The following is a 14698-nucleotide window of genomic DNA, read 5'->3' as shown; positions in this document are numbered from 1 at the left end:
TATTATGTCTTTATGCCCCTAGAACATTTACTAGTCTCCATTTTATTTATTTATTTTAAAGATTTTATCTATTTATTTGAGAGAGAAAGAGAGAGAGTGAGTATGAGTGGGGGAGAGGGAGAAGGAGAAGCAGACTCCCTGGCGAGCAGGAGCCCAGTGTAGGGCTTGATCCTGGGACTCTGGGATCATGACCTGGGCTGAAGGCAGACACTCAACCCACTGAGCCACCCAGGCATCCTGCTAGTCTACATTTTAAATAAAGAAGAAGCCTTAAGCTCAGCGCTGGGTACAAGGAATAGTATCTAGAAATACTGTTTTGTTTTCATTGTACAGTGGGTTTTTTCTTTTTTTAAAAAATTTTGAATTCCAGTATAATTAAGATATAGTTATATTGGTTTTGGGCGTATGAGATAGTGACCAACTATTCCATACATGACTCGATGCTCCTCATGGTCATTGCACAGTTTCTGTTTTATTGTTATCTTCCAGTCGTGGCAAATTCTACTGGAATCCTACAAAATTCCTTTTTATAGAAATAAATTGGGTAAGTTCAAAAGATGGTTGGCTTAAGGAAAGGAATGATGACCATAGGTGATACGTGGATATGGGAAAAATTGTGGACGTATGATGGGAGTAACTGAAGTATCGACAAGTAGACCGGAGAAGGGAGTGATACCAGCCATAACCAGATGCATTCAGCAGGCGAGCAGAAGCTCGGTCGTTTGTTGCTGGCACCATGCTGATGTCCAGAGGCGGGGTGGGGGAAAAAGAAGCAGGGCAGCGGACAGGGGCCAGATCACCCAGGGTGTTGGGTGTCTCCTTAGATGCTTGGACTTGTCCTCTGGGCCCTGGGGAGCCACTGAAGACTTTCAGACACGAGAGGGAAACCATCAGGGAAGAGACTAAGAGGAAACAGAGAGACAAGGGAGGGAGAACAGGGGGTCTCTAAAGTGAGGCTGTTACCAATAGCATCAAGTATAGTGGGAAGGTAGAGGGGAATGGCTGTCTCCTGCCATTGGTATCGGGACACCTCAGACTCAAGCACGTGTGGTGTAGACTGTAGTGGTCCTGGGTGATGGCATTGGGAATAGGTAAAGTTCCAACATGCCGAGGGATGAAGGAGAAGTGGAAACAAAAGTTGGTGGTCTGCTCTTCTGGAATATTTAGATGAAAAGTGTAAGAGTCAGGAAAGTAAATAAAGTTGGCTTGTATGTTAATTTGCTTTATTTTGCGTAAAGAGATCCACTTCTTAAAAAAAGATTTTATTTATTTATTTGACAGAGATCAAGTAGGCAGAGAGGTAGGCAGAGAGAGAGGGAGAAGCTGGCTCCCCACTGAGCAGAGAGCCCAATGTGGGGCTTGATTCCAGAACCCTGAGGTCGTGACCTGAGCTGAAGGCAGAGGCTTTAACCCACTGAGCCACCCAGGTGACTAAGATCCACTTGTTTTTTACCAGCTAAGATTATAGGAAAGATGTAGGAGAGGAGGGATTTGACGGACTCAAGAATGAGTCAGGCCCTTCACCACCACAGGATGCCTTCCATTAGAGAACAGAGATCTCTCTGTCTTACTAACACCGTGAATGCTAACTTCATGAGTTTGTCAGAGATTTTAGCTACAAGTGACTTTTTATTTTTTATTGTTTGAGACACATTCGTGTCCAAGAGAGATCAAGGATATTAACTCTTTATCTTTGTATGTTGCCTGTGCTTGTCCCTGTACTGACTTTATTATTCACAAGGTAACATTTCTGAATGGTAGCAAAGATGGCCTTCATGTCCTATTTGAGGGCTGCCATAACCAATGATCACAAATTGGGTGGCTTGATACGACAGGAATTTTTTCTCTCATAATTCTGGAGGGCAGGAGCCTGACAGCAAGGTGTTGGGAAGCTTGATTCCCTCAGGGGAAGCTGCGGGCCCATCACTCTATCATCTGGCTCCTGCTTGCTGCTTGTAACTACGGAATTCCTCTCTGCTGCCACCCTTAGGTGACTGTCCTCTGGTGTGTCCCTCCTGCTCTGTCTCCTTTTCTGTAAGGCTCATAAGTCACACCCACCTCTGGATTTAGGGGCAACCCTATTGCAGGATGATCTCATGGTGAGATCCTTACCTTAATGATATCGGCAGAGGCCCTTATTCCAAATAAGTTCCCATTCTGAGGTTCTGGGTGGACATATATTTATTTTTTGGTGGGGAGAGACACAGTTCAACCCACTACACTTATTGAATTAAGAATTAATTTAATAAATAAATAAAATTTTAAAAAAGAGAGAATTTCACCATTTATGGAAGGATGATATAGAAAATAATAATTTGAACTACATTTTTATGCCTTAAAAAATTGAGATGTAATTCACATGCCATTAAACTCACCCATTTATTTATTTATTTATTTAAAAGATTTTATTTGTTTGAGAGAGAGAGAGAGAGCATTAGAGAAAGAGAGAGAGAGAGAGAGAAAGAGCCCAAGCAGCGGGAACGGCAGGCAGAGGGAGAGGCAGGCTCCCCACCAAGCAGGGAGTCTGACGTGGGGCTCGATCCCAGGACCCTGGGGTCATGACCTGAGCTGAAGGCCGATGCTTAACTGACTAAGCCACCCAGATGTCCCCAAATTCACCTTTTTAAAGTGTACATTTCACTGGCTTCTTTTTTTTTTTTTTGAAGCGTTTATTCATTTATTAGAGAGAGAGAACGGGAGCAGGGGAAGAGGGAGAGGGAGAAGCAGGCCCCCGGCTGAGCTGGGACCCCCCCCACCCCAATGCGGGGCTCGATCCCAGGACTTTGAGATCATGATCTGAACTGAAGGTAGCTGCTTAACCGACTGAGCCCCCCAGGTGCCCCCACAGTTCGCTGCTTTTAATACACTGATGGGGTTGTTCAGGCATCTCTGCTTCCTAATTCTAGATCGTTTGTCGTAGCCCCCACCCGCCCTCCCGTGCAAATCCCATACCTACCACATTCACTCCCCATTTCCCCCTGACCCAGCCTCTGGAAACCACTAAATTATATCCAGTCTCTATGGATTTGCCTCTTCTGAGCACTTCATATAAATGGAATCATACAATATGTGGCCTTTTGCCTCTGGCTTCTTTCCCTTAGTCTGTTCCCAGCATTCATCCATCTTGTGCACGTGTTAGCATTTCATTCCTAAATTAGAGCTCTCCGGAGAAGCAGAGCTAATAGGGTATGTCTGTCTCCCTCCCTTTCTCTCTGTTATATACACACAGAACGAATAGGATGTGTATGAACTAATAGTATTTCTCTGACTTTCTCTTGATTTATATCCTGTATCTCTCATATATATGTATGAAATATATATATATACATGAAGTACATATGATATATATAGGAAATATATTTATTTTATCCAAGTATTCCAGAGGAGCAAGATCTATGTGTGTGTGTGTGTGTGTTTGTGTGTATGTGTGTGTGTATGTGTGTGTGTGTGTAACATCACAGAGGGAGGGACGGAGGGAGAGCTACAGGGAGATTGACTGATTTTAAAGAATTGGCTCATGTGATTATGGAATTTGGCAAGTTCAAAATCTGCAGGATAGGCTGGCAGGAAGAGCTGGTGTTGCAGGTCAAGTGTAAAGGTTGGATTCTGGTAGAATTCCCTCTCAGCTCAGGGAGAGTCACTTTTGTTCTGTGCAGGGTTTCAACGGACTGCATGAAGCCCACACGCTATGGAAGGGAAATCTGCTTTACTGAAAGCGCACTCATTTCAATATTAGTCTCTCCCCAGGACACCCTCCCAGGGTCCTCCCAGTGTTGCACCAAATATCTGGCTTGTGGGCCAGCCCAGGTGATGCATAATATTAACCATTACAATTCCTTCGTATGCCGAATAATATTCTACCATTGGGACCCACCACCCACCGTGTATGCATTCAAAATGTGATGGACATTATGATTGTTTTCACTTTTTGGCTATTATGAGCAAGGCTGTTAGGAGGATTTGTGTGGAGTGTTTGAGCGCATTTCTCTGTCTGTTGCAAAACCATGCTTGAAGACCTTGACTCCTGGTCTATCCCAGTCTTGCTTTTTACGACTTATGCAGTACGTTTCCCTGTGAATTCTCAACCAGGAATATGTAGACCTTTCCAGAAAACTATTAAATTTTAAGTTGGCAGGCAAACATGATTACTGTAGAAAATCTCTTCTGGAAAGAAAAATATTCTTTTACAGATTCCCCTCCCTGTGTTGAGTCAAAATAATTTTATTATAATATTGCTTTCATGTATACAATATATATAAACTTAACACTGTATAAAAATTTCTTAATCTTGTTACATTTTAAAAAAGTGGTTAACAGATTTTTTTCACCATTTTTAAGATTTTATTTACTTGAGAGAGAGAGAGAGAGAGAGAGAATGGACATGAGTTGGGGGGAGGAGTAGGGGGAGGGAAAGGGACAGGGAGAGAATCTCAAGCAGCTTCCTTGCTGAGCATGGAGCCTGACGGCGGGGGGGGGGGGGGTGGGCACGATCCCATAATCCTGAGATGATGACCCAAGCCAAAACCCAGAGCCAGCCCAACTGACTGAGCCACACAGGTGCCCCAATCTTGCTACATTTTTACCATTGTAAAATTAGACCAATTAGAAAGCAAAGTGGAGTGTAAAAGTTGAATTGAAAACATTAACGATATTAATTCAATGTGCTGGATTATATTATTTCACTACAATCACCATTAATTAGAATGTGTAGTATCCATTGCTTGTGGCCTGGATTCTTCTGAAGTCTCGCATGCCTGTGGTCTAGGACAGAGCATTTAGTCTAGCCCGTGTTTTAACTGAAAGCTGCAGATGTGCTGTTTGTATATGCACAGTGACATAGTTTGGCCTTCCCTTGGCAGGAACACATTATTATGTAATAAGTCCACCATTGCTCTTTTCTCATTAACTTAGAATAATTAAAGTAGTACTACTAATTGGCACAAACATGGGTTTTTGTGCAAATGGAAGTGCAGGCACTGAAATCATGTGGCAGAACCCTGGGGACCCAGAAGATGCTTTGTGTAACTCCTGTAACACCAGTTGCTTCTTAACCTGTGTCAGTTATGATTAGCTTCAGTGAAATATATTGGAACACCCCTGTAATAACAGAGGCTTAGACAGAAGAGCCCTTTCTCATGGAAAAGAAGGCCTGCCATGCTTAGCAGAATGGCTCTGTGGTATCGGCGGCCCTGGCTTGTTCTTTCTGCCGCACTGTTCTGGCAAGAGCTTTCATCTTCAATGCTGCTTCCTAACACAAGCTAGCTGCTGGGGCTCTGGCCTCATTCCAGCCACTGGCGAGGAGGAAAGCCAGGAGGACACCCTATAGGCCACTTTCCAGGAACAATGCAATGCTTTGTATCTCTGTTGGCCAGAACTTAGTCCCTAGGCCTCCCTTAGATGAAGTCAGCTTGAGAAATGGGTCTATTGTGGGCAGTAAGAACTAAAGAAAGAATAGATATTGGGTGGAGAGGTATCGGCTTTTCATCTGTACCATGTGGCCCAATTTTAGTAGGGAACTGTGCCCCCAAATCAGTAGTCAGACAACCAAAACCTGAAAAACCATTGTTACCTTCATTTAACCTCTCATGGAAACACCAAAGGGGAATAATATCCTTTAGCCAGCAGCAAATGTCTCTTCCTCTGGCTAACTCTTTTGATCATCTCCCATGCAAGACAGCGGCTCCCCATGCTCCTTCTCTACTCTAGAACTTTCTCCAACCCAGTCAGTGCACCCTTTCTTTATATATATTTCTTGTAACCTACCATCTTGGGCTCAGTGGCTCTCCAATGGTAGATTGGAATTGAGTTTGAACTCTTCCTACTTTGAATGTGTGCAGCGAGCAGAACCTACAAGGAAGGACTTCTCGGGCTGTAGAGCGGTGGGAGTGGAGGTGTGCTCAGACTGCCGAGTCGAACACCTTCTGTTTTCTGCTTCAATTTCCCTCTGCTGAAATCCTTGTGGTTCTCTTTAGTAAGGGCGCAGCGTGTCTTTGGGCCACGGGGATGCTCTCCCTGTTTGCGGTTCCCAGTTTTCAGGGCACCTGTGTGTAGAGTTGAGTTCCCACAGCGTTGCATTTTCAATGCAGCTTCTTGAAAGCCCTCCAGCTAGAGAATTTAGATCCTCTGGGGGATTCAACCCATCAGATTTTAAATTCCATCACCATCTCTTTCTGAGCCTTGGGCCTGTTTAACATGAGAGAGAATTGTTCACTGGATTTTGACATTTTTTCGCTCAAGGAGGCTGACACTAGGCAGAGTGTTCCCTGGACATAAAGCCCCCTTGGAGCCTTCTCCATCTCTGCTGGGGTCTAGGTGGCACATATACCTTGTCAATGACCAGTTCTGCCCCACTGGAAGACCATTAGGGACACGGGCTCTTGTTGAACTCTGGCTGGATCTGGGAAGCTCCTTTCGGAGGATTAAGAAACCAGCTTAGCCACACCCCACTTCCCAGAATCTTGGTTGTTGGGTTTGATTTAGGAGCGCGAGGTCTCTGTCATCCCCTGGCTTTTAGTTCTGTTCTGGTGGCTTGGCTCAGAGCTCCATGACTTGCCTTTGCTCCCGGATGACGAGATTTGAGGCAGCCTTTAGGATTGTGATAAAGTCTCATATTTTTTGGAAATTTTTGGCTATGAGTTCTCCTCATTAGGACCTGATTTATGGACTTCTAACTCTCCAAGCTGTGTTCCGTCACTTTTGGTAGATAGCCCACTGTAAATGTTTTTCTAATCTGAGCAGAAAGGCTGAACATATCCTTTAATACAAGCTTTTGAATTCAGTATCCCAATCCCAGCAAATTTCTACTTGGCCGCATAGTCTTTCTGTAGCATGTGATGGTTTGCACATGAGGGGAATCTCTTTGTTTTAAGAGGAGATAACTTTGTTTTGAAATTGATAAAGATTTCAGTCATGCAATGTCCCCCAATTTGTAACATATTTGATAGTCGACTGACTACATTATTTAGAGCAGTAGCTGATCTAATTTATTTATTTATTTTTTAAAAAGGATGTATTTATTTATTTGACAGAGAGAGATAGATAGAGAGATAGATCACAAGTAGGCAGGCAGAGCAAGAGGGGGAAGCAAGCACGCTGCTGACCAGAGAGCGGGATGGGGCTCCATCCTAGGACCCTGAGATCATGACTTGAACGGAAGGCACTAGCTTAATACATTGAGTCACCCAGGTGCCCCGGCTGATCTAATTTATAAATAAATATACATAAATGTTCATAAAGGTTTATGGGTAGGATGCACATTGTATTGATCATGTGGGTTTTCATAACTTGGAATCTGTGCATGATCTCCAAGGTCAGCCTCTGCAGACCTGCACTTAGTGGGTGGTAGAAACTTGGTCTTCTAGTGCCATTTCATTGGCTCAAAAACTGACTCTGAATTCCTTCCCTCCACCGTGGTTGGCATGGTATCGCCTGTGGATTTCTCAAGCGGCAGTGGTGGTTTTTATGCCTTCCCCATTGCAAGTCCCACAACAGCTGTCAGTTTCCCGAGGATTTCCTTTCTCCTGCATGGAGGCAGTTCAAAGCTTTGAACTTGTCCAGGCATGGCTGCCATCAGCCTCCTCTCTGCGGGAACAGAAAATAAATTTCTTAAGAAGTCGTGTGTGTTATAGTAGATGAAAGCAAATTTCCGTTATCTAATTTCAGAACATTTTCATCAACCCTGAAAACAACCCATTGGCAGTTATCCCGCAGTCTCCCCTCCCACTGGTCCCTGGCCTTTTCAGGATCTTCTGTATGAATGGAATAGTACGCTAAGAGGTCTCTCCTGACTGGCTTCTCCCCTTTAGCAAAAGGTTTTCGAGGTTCATCCATAGCATGTATCTGTGCTTCATTCCTTCTTATTGGTGAATAACATTCCTTTGCCTGGATGTACAACATTTTATTTGTCTACTCACCGGTTGATGGATATTTGGGTTGTTGTTACTTTTTGGCGATTATCAATAGAGCTGCTGTGAACATTTGTGGACAGGTTTTATGTGACAGAAGTTTTTAATTCTCTCGAATATATAAACCTAGAAGTGGAATTGCTGGCTCATGAGTTAACTCTGTGTTTAATATTTTGAAAACTGGAAAAACTGTTTCCCACAGCTGCACCACTTTGCCTTCCCACCAGCAGTGTGTGAGGGTTCCAATTTCTCCACACCCTCGCCAACACTTGCTGCTGTCTCTCTTTTTGACTGCAGCCATCCCCGTGGATGCTGAATGGTAGCTCGTTCATACTTATTTGTAATGGTCGCTGTTAAAAATTTTGTGTCGGATATGTAAAACTACCTCCAATTCTTTTTTTTAAAAAAATGTGGTAAAATATCCATAACATAAAAGTTACCATTTGAACCATTTTTAACTGCTCAATTCAGTGGCATTCAATACATTCACAGTGTTGTGCGACCATCACCACCATCCATTTCCAGAACTTTTCATCCTCCCAAACCGAAACCCAGTGCCCACTAAATAACTCCCCATTCCTCCCCTGGCGATGGAATTCTGTTCCACATTTTCTCTCTATGAATTAGTCTATCCAGGTACCTCATAGAAATAGAATTATACAATATCTGTTTCTTTGCGTCTGGCTTATTTTATCTGTTTTGGTCAAATTCTTTTTTGTAAGCAGATCTGGCAAAATTTTAAATACTAAGCTAATAAAGAAAATGTGCCTCATGCTCCAGAATGCTCTTTGTGTTGGCTTTAAGCTCCTGGGACAGCTTCCAAGAGAGAGGCACCCTCACACCTTCCCTCTTGTTTGCAGTGGGATGCTGTGGCCGTCTCATGCCTCCTATATTCATTGGTCAAGTCCGAAGGCATTAGTTCTGAAATATTGCTGTTCTAGATTTTCCTTACAGTAGTAATGAAGACTCACTGAGGGGATTTTAGGTAGGCTTCCTTGTTATAGACCACTAGCAGAGGAGATAATTTACTTATCCTAGTGTTTCTATGCTGGGGATGACCCTTTCATAAGGCCCAAAGTGCAAGTTGCTTTTGCCTATGGAGTATATTAGAGTCTGTGAGTAAGTACCAGCAGACTTTATTTGGATATTTCACCCCAGAATCATGCTATCTACCTTTTGTCTCATTGATTTTCTAAGCAATGGTCCTTTGACATGTTTATAAGCTGTAACTGCCTTAAGACATGTTTGTCCAGCATGTATGCTCAGCAAAGTCTGTATAACTGGGATGGATTCCATTCTTTATTTAGAAAAAAGTTATTAAGTGAATTTTATTGACTTCTAGTTTTATCTTGTTGATACAATTGTCCAAAAACAAATATGGTAGAAATTATTAGCATTCCCTTAACTTTGTAGATTAAAGCTTTGGAACAGACCAAAATTATTGAAGACCTAAGTAAGTCCAGAGACAAACTTGAGAAGATGAAGGAGAAAGCTGAGAAAAAGCTAATGTCTGTCAAGTCGGAACTGGATACCACAGAGCATGAGGCTCAGGAGGATAAGGAGAGGGCCAGGAGCATGATGGAAGTGGTAGCCAGCGAAACGAAGATGCTCAAGAAGTCTCTGGAAGAAGCAGAAATGAGAGAAAAGCAGGTGGGTAGAAATCTGGGGTGAAACCTTGTTTAGGAAAACGGACAATTCAAAAGCTTGATAATTATTTTTACATTTCTTCAAAAACAATCTACAAAGTTTTCTTTATCGTTTCAATGTATCTGCTTGCCCTCTAGCATCTTCCTGGCATCAAAATAACCATTATGATTTACTCTGCTAAGAAAAATAATCCACAGTTTCATGGCACGAATTGTAGGAAAGAGAAAGACATTCTCATCAAAGCAGTGGAAAGGCTGTGGAAAGCCAGTTTCTGGTTGTGGAGAGGTTTTGATTATGTTCTCTGATTGCCTCTGAAGTTTGCATCAGCCCAGGCTTCAGCCTCAGGAGGGAGAGCTTATCTCCATCACAGATCAGTGGCAGGAAACAGTCCCAACTCTCAAACAGTGGCACCCAGACTCGATGGCCAATCTCACCCAGATGTAAGCCATAAACAGTACTCACTTGCTGACTGGTTGTGAGGAGGAGAGTTTTATCTGCTGAGCACATCAGGAGGTCAGGCATAAAGAAACTGTCCCGGGCAGCCTGACCCCCATTGCTTTTGGCTTTTATCTCCCTCTCTTTCTGAAGCTCAAAAGGGCAGAGAGTGGACTCTGATCCTAGGATATATTTTCTTTTCCTCTCTTTGGCTGCCTCTGCTTTGGCTCATGTGTCAGGCAACGTTGAGGAAGGCCAAACTATAAAGTGTGTGTTCTCAGAGAGAAACCTCTCAGGAATGAAGAGCTTCGGCCATATGTGAAAGGGGAGACAATTTTGAGGGGGAACTTCTTCATCAGGGATTCTAGGCTGGAGAGAGTGTTATGTTCCCCTAGATTGGACTCAGCATGGGAAGGAGGTTGGGAAGTGAATGAAGACATGGTGAGAATGTTTGGAAGGCACTTTTCCTGGAGGCAATGTCTGTTGGATCACATCTTTCCAAAATGGAAGGTACTGTATCAAGGGGTTGACCAGATAGCCCTGACTTAATCTGCTTCTGCTCTAGCACAGAATCACAGTGTACACAGTGTACGAGAATTTATGGAATATGAGGCACATTTTCATCCATTGTCTCCAACTTCCCCACCTGTCCATTTTTCCTTTTGTGATGGATGAAGGGTAGTCCCAGAGAGTCTAATGTTATGGGTTGTGAAGGAGGCTGATATGTGATGTGATCCGGTCATTATTTAGTAGTCCTCCTTTTTTTATCAGCTCATATTTTCTTTCTTTTTTTCTTTTTAAGATTTTATTTATTTACCTGACAGAGATCACAAGTAGGCAGAGAGGGAGGGGGAAGCAGGCTCCCTACTGAGCAGAGAGCCCGATGCGGGGCTCTATCCCAGGACCCCGGGATCATGACCTGAGCTGAAGGCGGAGGCTTTAACCCACTGAACCACACAGGCCTCAGCTCATACTTTCTTGCCCGTTGTTCTTCCTTTAGTTTAAGAGGTTTCTTGCCCAGGGCACCTGGGTGGCTCAGTCAGGTAAGCCCCCAACTCTTGGTTTTGGCTCAAGTCATGATCTCAGCGTCATGAGATCAAGTTCCACATTGGCCTCCATGATCAGCATGGGGTCTGCTTGAGATTCTCTTTCCCTCTCTCTTTGCCCCCCACCCAGCTCTCATACACTCTCTCTCAAATAAATAAATAAAATCTTAAAAAAAGAAAGATTCCATGCCCAGTTAAAATTCCAGTGGATAAGGATTTACCACCCATGGACACAACTACACTTTTGTAAAGCACTTCTTATTGTATAGAACACATACACAGTCATTGTTTCATTGGATCCAAATTTCAGAATAGCCCTGGGAAGGAGGTGTATGGTTATTCCCACCAGGAAGTGAGAACACGGAGTCTTAGGTCAGGGTCCTGTTCATGGTTGCCTAACTGAGATTCTTGACTTGGTAGCCAGTGCCACACCAATTGGCTTATCAGAAAAGAGGTTATGAAAGCTCCAAAAGTTGGGGATGAAAGCATTTTAGAGGTAATTTAATAGATGACACCTTCTTATTTTATAAATGAGAGAACTGAGGTTAAAGATAGTTAAGTAATTTGCCTACCTCATGCACACCTGAGCTTTCAGTGGGTTGGTTTGTTTGGTTGCATTTGGACCAGCAGTAGTTGATACATTGTGTTCTCACCCTTCTCCTGTATGTTTGATATTACAGCTGGTGGACTTCAGGGAGGTGGTTTCCCAGATGCTGGGCTTGAACGTGTCCAGTCTTGCACTTCCCGACTATGAAATCATCAAATGCCTTGAAAGACTGATCCATTCACATCAGCATCACTTTGTCACCTGTGCCTGTCTCAAAGATATGATTCCAGGGGGCGATAGGCATCCACAGAGCTGCTTAAAGCTCCTTCATTGAATACCATCTCTTTGGTGGAGATAAGAGATGGAACACAATGGTCAATTTCACAAATTCCCTAAACCTTTGAAATTTGGTCAGTGTGTGAATACCATATACTTTGATGATCAAGCCAGAATCCCATTTGCAAAATATGATCTTAGAGGTGCCAGCTGTAGGTTAAGAGCACACATTATTTTATTTGCTAGCACTTTGGGACCCAGAAGAATTCTAGCAGATTGCATATCTAGAGTGGACAATGGCTGTAGGGGATTAACATTTGTGGGATTCCTTTTATGAGTCGGGGGCTTTAGTATCCAATTTAATTTTCATCGTAGCTGTGTAGAGAAGATTTAATGTTTTATTTTATGACTTGTCTGGGTCTCAGAGAGGGTATTACCTACCCAAGATTGCAATTGGTTAGTGATTGAACCAGCATTCTGACCATGTTGGCCCCAGATCAAAGGCTGTGCCTTCTGCTACTCCGCCCTCCTCCAGTTTCTCCTGTTATCGTGGTGAAAATTGCCCCCATAAAGGAAGATAAACATTCATACATTAAATCAAGTCCACAAAGTGACTGAGATTCATGAATGTCACACATATGATTTCTTTAAAAAGCATTATATCTAATTATTTGGATAAAACACATAGGTCTGAGGTCCTGTAAGAAACCTACCGGTTTTAAATGTTGCTGCCAGATCATATTTGGTGGTAATTTTTCATTGAACAAGGTTGATCTCAATCCTTTAAAAATGAAACCTTTAATGTGAAACCTATAAAATGAAGAAATCCTGCCCAGGTTTATTCACCAATATATCACATGTACTGACAGCAAGAGGACTTTTTTAGAATGGGGTAAAGTTTTATTATGAATTTCCATCACTTTCTGCCATCTTTTTAAATTTCTACTTCACAAGTGTTTTTCAGGAAACCATATTCTTAACTTTATTGAGAGAAACTTTTACTTTTTTGGGTGAGCATCTTATTTTTGAGTATTTAAATCTTATTTTTGAATCTTTTTTTTTTTTAAAGATTTTATTTATTTGACAGACAGAGATCACAAGTAGGCAGAGAGGCAGGCAGAGAGAGAGGAGGAAGCAGGCTCCCCCTGAGCTGAGAGCCCAATGCAGGGCTCAATCCCAGGACCCTGGGACCATGACCTGAGCTGACAGCAGAGGCTTTAACCCACTGAGCCACCCAGGCACCCTTTGAATCTTATTTTTATTTTGAATCTTATTTTTGAATTTTTAAATAGTCTCTGAAAAAAGCATTGGTGTCTAATTAAGGAGGAGGGGGAATAGACTACCCCCAAACATTAAGAGAAAAAGTAAATTCTAGAGGAAAGGAAATAAGTGTAACATTTAGAGGCTCGTTGACAGATCACACAGAGGGAGTGACCCAGTATGTCCCTTGGGCATGGGGTGTGCAAGGGCAGTGTGAAATAGCATTTGTGACCCAATAAGAACACCTGCAGAGCCATGAGTAAGGACATGAACTGGGGGTTCAACAGGTAGGAGATGGGGGTTTGTATTTTCCCAGTGGAAAGCCTGTGGTCTCTGGAGACACCCCCTGAACCGCCCCCTCCCCCCATCACACACGATCCAAAGATTCAGTGGCTATGGCTCTGGACCCACACTCACCCAGAAAGAAGGAGGTGACTTTACTGGTTTGGTCTCTAGAGAACTTGCTGAGCGGCTCTCTTTCATCCATGGGAAGATGGAGGTGTTTAGAGATGGAGGGATTGTTTCTATACCTTCCCTCTGTTTTCCTTCTCCAAGTACAATCTCTAATGAATGGCACTTATTTTCTCTGTAAATTTCACTTTCGACACTGTTCAGAGATACTTTTAACAACATTACTTTAAAAACATAAACTGGTCTTATAATATGTTTCCATTTCTGGTGGAAAGACTACACGGCATAAGAAAAAGAAGTCTGTTTATGTATATCACCCATAGGTACGTTAACTATTTGTCATTTGGACAAATTGAAATCCCTTAATAAAACCATTTCCCGGGGCGCCTGGGTGGCTCAGTGGGTTAAAGCCTCTGCCTTCAGCTCAGTTCATGGTCCCAGGGTCATGGGATCAAGCCCTGCATTGGCCTCTCTGCTCAGCAGGGAGACTGCTTCCTCCTCTCTCTGTGCTTGCCTCTCTGTCTACTTGTGATCTCTGTCTTTCAAATAAATAAATAAAATCTTAAAAAAAAAAAATAAAGCCATTTCCCTCCTTGTCGAAGTGTTAGCTGATCGCTGGCTTTCCCTTTGTGGTATTCATTCTAGAGTTGGCAGCCCAGCCTCACATTTTTGTGTTAGATCTTCTTCTTCCCTAATACCCATGTATATTTTATGTTGGCCAATAAAATGTGTTAGGTTGATGAGATTTTCTAAATAGGGCTTTAAAATATTTAACACTAATTGTACCAAATACGCTTGAGTGATAATTGCCTTTGAGATTACTACTCTGGTCATTGAGACATTTTAAATGTATGCATAAAACATCTCAGTTGGTGGGGGGGAAAAGCCTGAGCCATCTACATTTTCAGTTCTACCTTCTAGTCTGTCTTACAGATGAACAGTGAGTGATTCAAGGTCAAGGGGTGGTGGGCGGAAAATGGTTAAAGGGCATCTCTATTATTTATATTGTAATAATACTTAGGACTTAGAAGTGGAGTTTATTTTTCACTGGGAAGCATTTCATGGTTATATAACCATGGACCAGGAAGGCTCTGCCTGCTCTATGCAGTAGCGATCTGATCCACATTATTGCTCCACTCCACTTAGCTTCTCATCAGTAAGTGGGGTCTGGA

The 14698-nt window shown here is 42.8% G+C and overlaps 1 protein-coding gene across 6 annotated transcripts in view; it reads left to right on the top strand.

Annotated features, from left to right (window-relative positions):
* Window positions 1-12867, top strand: part of CCDC170 (coiled-coil domain containing 170) — a 111681-nt gene extending 98814 nt beyond the window's left edge. For all 6 annotated transcript variants that reach the window (XM_032338721.1, XM_032338722.1, XM_032338725.1 and 3 more), the window contains 2 exons: window positions 9318-9554; window positions 11713-12867. In XM_032338721.1, coding sequence (XP_032194612.1) covers window positions 9318-9554; window positions 11713-11913 — 438 coding nt within the window. In that variant the 3' untranslated portion in view covers window positions 11914-12867. The remainder of the gene's footprint in view (window positions 1-9317; window positions 9555-11712) is intronic.
* Window positions 12868-14698: the final 1831 nt, after the last annotated feature.

This window comes from Mustela erminea, chromosome 4, assembly GCF_009829155.1.
Source record: "Mustela erminea isolate mMusErm1 chromosome 4, mMusErm1.Pri, whole genome shotgun sequence".
Lineage (NCBI taxonomy): Eukaryota > Metazoa > Chordata > Mammalia > Carnivora > Mustelidae > Mustela > Mustela erminea.
The sequence above is the reverse complement of the archived record's forward strand: the minus strand, read 5'-3'. Positions and strand labels throughout refer to the sequence as shown.